The 7,319-nt window shown below is 46.8% G+C and overlaps 4 protein-coding genes across 4 annotated transcripts; all 4 read right to left on the bottom strand.

Annotated features, from left to right (window-relative positions):
* Positions 1-1,643: 1,643 nt before the first annotated feature.
* On the bottom strand, positions 1,644-1,971 carry PPTG_23310 (hypothetical protein; the record flags this gene model as incomplete). Its single annotated transcript, XM_008909751.1, has 2 exons — positions 1,644-1,813; positions 1,881-1,971. 2 exons carry the CDS (start codon positions 1,969-1,971, stop codon positions 1,644-1,646), a joined length of 261 nt encoding a protein of 86 aa, XP_008907999.1.
* A 3,343-nt stretch (positions 1,972-5,314) lies between these two features.
* On the bottom strand, positions 5,315-5,755 carry PPTG_12620 (hypothetical protein; the record flags this gene model as incomplete). Its single annotated transcript, XM_008909752.1, has 1 exon — positions 5,315-5,755. The coding sequence occupies one exon, from the start codon at positions 5,753-5,755 to the stop codon at positions 5,315-5,317; it is 441 nt and encodes a 146-aa protein (XP_008908000.1).
* Positions 5,756-5,897: 142 nt separating this feature from the next.
* PPTG_23311 (hypothetical protein) lies at positions 5,898-6,203 on the bottom strand (the record flags this gene model as incomplete). The annotated part of the gene is made up of 1 exon (XM_008909753.1): positions 5,898-6,203. One exon carries the CDS (start codon positions 6,201-6,203, stop codon positions 5,898-5,900), a length of 306 nt encoding a protein of 101 aa, XP_008908001.1.
* Positions 6,204-6,938: 735 nt separating this feature from the next.
* On the bottom strand, positions 6,939-7,319 carry PPTG_23312 (hypothetical protein; the record flags this gene model as incomplete). The annotated part of the gene is made up of 2 exons (XM_008909754.1): positions 6,939-7,223; positions 7,290-7,319. The coding sequence occupies 2 exons, from the start codon at positions 7,317-7,319 to the stop codon at positions 6,939-6,941; spliced, it is 315 nt and encodes a 104-aa protein (XP_008908002.1).

Raw genomic sequence — 7,319 nt, forward strand, 5'->3', positions numbered from 1 at the left:
CCTGGCAAGAATTACTATGAAGGCCCGATAATACCCATGATGTCGTTTACCCCCAATCTAGGTGCGTCTAGGAAGTGCTCGAGTAGGATCGCTGACTCAGGCCAAGTTTGAGCGGCCAGGTTCTTCCAAATACGTCCATGTTAGGAAGAACACTCCAAAACGTGGGATTTCAAAGGCATCCATTCTTTTACGTTTTAATTCAGTATGGAAGTTCTTGCCCGGTTCAAATGAACCTCGGTTCACAACCACGCTACGTTACTTCAAGATACGATTCAAGACACGTAGAATATAGAACAGTAGCGCTCTCGCGATCTCGCGCCCGAGGTCTTTCAGCCAACTAGTTTCAGTTCACCGTGTAGTAGTTTCTTCGTAGTGGATGAACAAAACTGATCAAAAATGAAAGCAATGATTGAGGCTATTTTTATAAATGAAAGCCAATATTCTAAACGAGGCAGCGACTCTTCGGTAAGATTTGGCACTTCAGGTTTCACAGACGAGAAGGTAAACGAGTGCGCTTGTGACGTACCATTCGTAACTTACATTAGTTGTGTGGTGTTTGGTTGATGCAGTGTGTCTGGGTTGGTAAGTCGGAGGCGAACAATGGAACAATTTATTAGAACTGAAGCTTGTTCATTAGGCTTCGTGATGTCACATGAAGCGATCCAAATAAGGCTGAAGCTGGTAGGAAAAAAACTGTCGAGTGTAAATAACTGAGCGTATTACTACAGTAGTTATACGTGTTGGTTTGCCTTCCACTGAGCAAAGTCTGTCTTGTCTGTTGTGGTTGCGTAAGGAGGCATAACTACAAGCTCAATGAGGCGCTGTATTTCGAGGACAGTCGCACTATTCGGCTTGAAGTTTTCTAGATATTGTCTTGTGATTTTTCCGTAAGTGTAAGCCCATTCAAGCTAACCGCTCGAGATAGGGCGACATACAGTGTTTGAGAAGGTGCTCCGTTGTGTCGTACGAGTGGTGTCACGACGATGCCATCACAGCAAGTCTGGCCCTGCAATTTCTCAGTTGTACATGAGAATGCGGGCACAACAGCGAATTGATCGACTGTGATGGAAGCTTGGGCCAAGTTGGGGAACCTTTTTAGCTGCAAGCGTGCGTGTAACAACGGGAGACCAATGACACATTCCATATCCAGTTAAAAGAATGGTTTTGCAATTGAAGATTTTGATGAGAAGGAGGTCTGGGCGAAGCTCAAGTCGGTGGATAGGAACTCCATTGACCATGTACCGTGACATTTGCAGCTCGTTCGGAGGTGGATACATTCCAACTATCGTCCCAAGGACCCCGTTGGCTATGATATCAGCGTCGAGTAGCAAAGGATGCTTTCGTGTCACCATAATAGGCATCCCGATGTAAAACAGCAATCGAATAGGAACTCTGTCGGTGACGTCGTCAGTTGCGTTGGAAAGATGGGCGACAATTTGTTTTGAGCGCGATGACGAAGCGGCCATACATTCGTAGACAGCTACGTTGTGTGTTTCGGCAACTTGGAAGATCATGTGGTTGTTTATTGCGCAACAAAGCCGGTTAGTGGACACGACGAATGGTCGATGAAAAGAGCCGCTAGTTGGTGATGCTCGGGTTTTTGATTGAGTGGAAGACTGGACACGAGTATTCAAAATGCAAAGTTATTCATCAGAAAGACGCCCCCAGTGAAGGCAGTCGAGAATTTCGGTGTATACGGGATCCGTTCGTGCTCGCATGTCCTGTGTCAAGAAGATAACAAGATTAATTGCTGAATACAGTGCGTAACCGGCGTGTCGAAGACGATTAGCTGTACAAGGTGGTGGTCGGAAGCCTACCCATAACCAATAAGAAAATATTAGTTTTTAATTAAAACATATTTATCATCACTGGAAACGTACATGGATAGCCCCCGATAGGAGGAAGTTGCAAGTAGTCACCAATTAACAAAATATGTCTCCCGCCCATGAACTTTTGCGGCGACGTCGACATTGAACGGGAAACGGTGTCTGTTTCACCAAGTAAAGTTTGATCGGTAATAGAAATTTCGTCAATGATGATCAAGACTACCTGGCCAAATCGCCCTCTCATCTCGTTTGAAGGAGGAGCATTGGATTCAGCTCCGTTAGGTTTCAGGTTGCGCGCACTGTGCATCGTTTTCCCGTGAATATTAATTGCGGCTGCACCTGTGAATGCCAAAGTCTCAACGCTGCCGTCACGACCCCACTTTCGTGCTAGAGTTAGTAGTGCCTGCACTACCGTTGATTTTCCCGTCCTCCAAGATACGCAATTAGTTGGGCTTTGATGTCATAGACAACAGGTCGTGTCGAAATAGGAAATGATGCTTCACTGCTAGTACTCTCATGTCTTCAGAATATGCGTAGATCAAGTGGCGAGCGGTTGCCTCAAAAATCACGTGTTGCCAAAAATTAAGCTTAAAAGCTTCAGACAACATCGCAATCGTAGGAAATGAGGGAAGCGAATCGGGCGTCCAACGTGGTTCCGATGGAGGTGAGGAGCACGGAACAGAACCATAACAGTCTTTTAATCGTTCTAGTCGAGTCGACGCGGTGCGAAAAGTGTCAATAAAACGCTGAGTCCCACAACAATCTCTATCTTGGTTTGGCTTAATTATTCGCGACGAGAACGTATCCAGCGTGAAATCGTGAGGTAGAAGCACGGAGTTGACGGAGCGGTATATTTTGCATGTGGATGCCACAGAATTCCTCAATGTCGATACGGAGTTGATTGTGGTTTCTGCATCGTTGATGAGCTTTGTCGTTGACATAGCAGATGAAAAATCAGCCGTAGAGTCAATAAAATCGCCCGGTGAAAGTTCCGCCATAGGTTCGCCTTCATCTCCTGTATCACTTGGCTCTGGGGCAGTGCGAGACGGAACATTCGATGTCGTAGCTGGAGCTCTCGTTCTTATCAAAAAGTCTTCAGGAGATTCCTCATCGCGACCATCGTTTCGCTGGGCATGGTAATAATCTTGCCATTGATCTTCGTATTGCTGCAAAAGCCGGACGTTACGCCTATGTCCATCACGAATAAATGTACGGTAGGACTCAAGAGGGCTTTGACCTGCGAGTAAGAGCTGCGAACGTCTGTGAGGTTTGAAAAGAGTCAAAATCGCCAAGTAATAGTAATCAATCCGGTCTTGGCTCAAATTCGAAGAAATGTCAGGTATTTCTTCGCCACATAACACGAAAACCTTTCGGTGCGGGCTCGTAGAGAACCCTACTGAGGGTGGTGTTGATTTATGTTTTCGTGATATTGATTTTAGCTTGTTCGAGTACTCATAATTCTCGCAAATTTCAATAAATGACACGTTTTCCAGTGGACGATCACGATTCCAATACCGTTCCAATGCCGAGTGCGTAGATACGGTAGCTTGAACAGGATCCAAATCACGTGCATGTTGGTGAGAAACAGAAATTTCAACAGAATCGATATGTGGTTGCAGCATGGTTTTCAAATTGATGTGAATGAAGTCGTGAGAGAACCAAAATGGGGTTTCATGGAGAATGTACAGAGCAGCCATCGTCGCAGCTACCTCTTGCCCATTTGTGACGCTATACAGCATAGATCCAAAAATTCGATAGCCTTTTTCCATCGGCGATGTTTCAGGTGGCAAACATTGTGCATTTGTTGTAGCTTTCGCGAAGGCTGCCAACGAGAGAGCTGAGTAGTTGTCGATTGCATTTTGACTCTTGCAGCAGTATTTGATGACATACGCCGCTGCATTTTTTGGTTCCACTGCTAAATACAAACTGTGCATCGTGATTGCATTTCAGCGTAGCCATTATAACTGGGTTGTAGGCGTTTACATATTCACATCCAATTGCACGGTGAAGTCGGAGCTTCGTACCGTTTTCAATTGTTGATACGCCGATATGGACTGGTTCAGGCTTAAGAAATCTGCAAATACTCGCCTTCGGCGTTCTAATCGTTGACTGAGAACAGGCAAAGGAAGAAATAGTTAATAACGTGGATGCACGTGTTCTTGAGACTCGTTAGATGCGCACCTTAAAGCAGGACCGGTAGTGGTTCCAGTAGTACATCCCTTACTACCAACGACGTTGCCAGCATTCCAGATGAAACTGTTTGAGGGGGTCTACATTTCTCGAAATCTGTTGAATCGTCGTTTACCTGTGCATGCGTGGTCTCTGCAATGGCTTCAATCGAGAGATTGATAATGTCTTTATCCCGGAAAATTGCATCACAGTTATCGCACCTAGCAGTCGGCGGTGGGGATGCTCCAGGTGCAGGGTGTCTGAATGCATCCACTCCTGGTGTAATTGATACCAAAGAATCGTCTTTTAGACAAATTGGACACCTTTGCTCAGCTATAATACACGGAGGTTTCGTAGAGAGGACCGTGTCAGCTAGTTGTATAAGCCGACGCTGAAATGTTACGTCCGTTTCAAGAGCATGGTTGAATGCCTTTGCAGTCGTAGCAAATCCATGTAGCCATACAGCACAATGCGCATGTAAGTCACCTGCTCGTTGTGTTTCTACTGCAGCACCGAAAGCTCGGGCGATACCAAAAACACTACCCCCGCACTTAGGAGCATGGGCTTTGGAATCCCACCCTAGCAATACGCCAATGACTGTTTCCATTACCTGTAGAAAATAGCGAGCACATTCCATCTATACATGGAGCTGCCCATTATCTTCTGAGACTCGTCAGACGCTTTCTTCCTTCTCTTGGCCGGTGGCATCGCTGATCCGCCGCAAATCAGTATATGTTCCCGCGTTGCAATCCCTACGTTGCAATCATGTTAGAAGTATGGTTAATACGTATATGGAATCCATATTTAATTCTTGTACCCTCACCAGGTATATCTCATTGCTTATAAATGTTTCCAAATATCGATCAAGTTTCCAATTATACAACGGCCAAAGCTCATTTTACCCCGTACTAAAGTCGTTCAATATATATATATATCACTTTTGAGAAAGCCGGACCACGATCGGGGGTCTCACTTAGAGCAGGTTGTGCGTGGGGAACTCTCGAACGTTAGTGCCTTGCCAGACTTGGGGTTCGGCTTGCGCTGCTTCGCCGCAGGTTCCGATTCTTCATTGATACTTGAGTTGCGTCTCCACACAGACTTCCTCGAGGGTGTTCGAGTATCCACGTCGCCTCCTTCTCCACTCGAGTGAGGAGTGTGACCACCAGCAATCGGCGATGAATGAGGAGGTATCACCGCCGTTTCTTCTCTATCTGCAGATTTTGAAGAAGTGACTTGGAGTTGATCTCCATGGTTGCTGACATCAGCACACTGTGTTACATGAAGATGAGCATTCTCGTTGTTAGCCGATTGGCCACAAATCAGCGGCTCCGTCTCAATACGTTGACGAATCTGCTGCTGCCCATCGGGTTGCCGTACATCAGCTTAAGAGAATGAACTCTCTCGAATCGGTAGCTGAAGCCTGGCCGATAACTCAGCTGATTGAGCTCTTCATCTCGGTTTTTCCAGATTGTCAACTGGAAGACGCACTTATGACGGCGAGGGACGTCGAGCAGATTAAACATCTCCAGTATTTTCTCAAAATCGCCTTCGTCATCCCGCCCAACTAAGTCCAGACGCCAGAATCGATCACGTTGTTCAATGCGTAAAACACACATCTCAAACGAAATGTTCATGTTTGGAGCAGGGCATTCGTTAGAGATTAGCGATCTCGCTTCTTCCACAGAATGGATAGCGGGGCGTGCTGCTTCAATAGTCTGCTCTTGATGCTCGGCATGCAGTAGTTCCAAGGTTGTGGGCATCGCGGAAAATTGTGAACTGGACTGTACTGCGTTAGCATCGGGGAACCGATTCCATGGATGAAAGAAAGCAAATTGCTCATTGCTGTAAATGATCAATAGTTACCATTCAGCACATCCCACATGTACAACATTCTCCTGTGTTTTAAGCATCATCGCGTACCATTTTCTGTAGATTCACAGGTATACCGCGCCCTGGAATGCTTTTCTTTGCTATAGTCCTGTGCAACGCATATTTGTGGTCCTCGTTGTATCGGAGGTACCGCGTCGAAATAAAAGCCGCATAAACTTCATTACGCCCAGATGTATCTATGGGCTTCTGGTGTCGGTATGGCGTCGCCAGCATACACTGGCAATACACGACAACGTACAAATAATTCCGTGCATTCCAAAAATACATCTTCGTTGACGTTGGCAGTACCAACGTCTTTCCTAGCGCCAAAATCTGCATTCGCACTCATGACGTGCCCCACTTGTCCTGACACGTTGCACTGGTGTTCTGCGGGCACTACTTCAAATGAATAGACTTGGCTTACGAGTCCATTAAGCATTTACCTGTGCTTCCAGCAATGCCGAAGTCTTCATACACCGATCCGTATAGTGCACTTGGACATCGGAACGAAAATACTGTTGCCGCTCAGATGGCTACACCCGGCACTGGTTTATCCGACTCAGGACACAACTTTCTTCGCCTGTTCAACCATCCACATCAACACACGCGCCCCCTTCATTAAGATGATATGGCGGTGCCTACTTCTCCAGCTCAACGCTTCTCCAGCGTTGGTGGAGATTACAGCTTCGTCGAGATAAATGCCTGGCCGGAACACATTGTCCATATTACCAACAATGCTTTCTGTGCCTCGCAGCCATACCCTGTCTCAAGACGATACCCCACCCAGCGCGAATATTGCGAGTGCCTAGGAGGACGCTGCCTTGTCGACAACGCACCACGGAGAAACAGCTCCTGTATCAACGTACTGCAAGACATTGTTTGTGATGACGCCTACTGCTTCCTTGGTCCCTCGTGTGGAAACCGTATGCAGCAAAACTTCAACCTCGATCTCATATCGACTCGCGTCGGGCTCGGTGTCGTCTGTGGCACAACGATTCCAAAAGATTCGTTCATCATCGAGTACGTTGGCGAAGTGTTGCTAGGACCTGAAGCACAACAGCGCACCGACCAGCGCTACCAAGTTGAACTCAAAGCAAAGGCCAGCTGGGACGGACCCCAAGACATGTACATCGATGCCGCCAGGTGCGGTAATGAGAGCCGCTTCATCAACCATTCGGGTAACCCGAACTGTAAGCTATACGAGCTTGAATGGGCAAACACGTCGCGCTTAGGAATATTCGCAAACGAAGACATTCCCCCCTTAAGAGAACTAACATTCCGGTACCGGGAGTCCAACCGTTTGTTGTTCCGTTGCCAGTGTGGCGGCATAAACTGCATCTCAAAGTTCGACCCCAAGACCTGTATTTTCGAATAGCATTACAAAATCTGCATCTCCAAGCACGACTCCATTTCCAGTAACATTACCTCCCCAGTGTGGTAGGACTGAGAGCACAT

Source organism: Phytophthora parasitica (genome assembly GCF_000247585.1).
Source record: "Phytophthora parasitica INRA-310 unplaced genomic scaffold supercont2.35, whole genome shotgun sequence".
Lineage (NCBI taxonomy): Eukaryota > Oomycota > Peronosporomycetes > Peronosporales > Peronosporaceae > Phytophthora > Phytophthora nicotianae.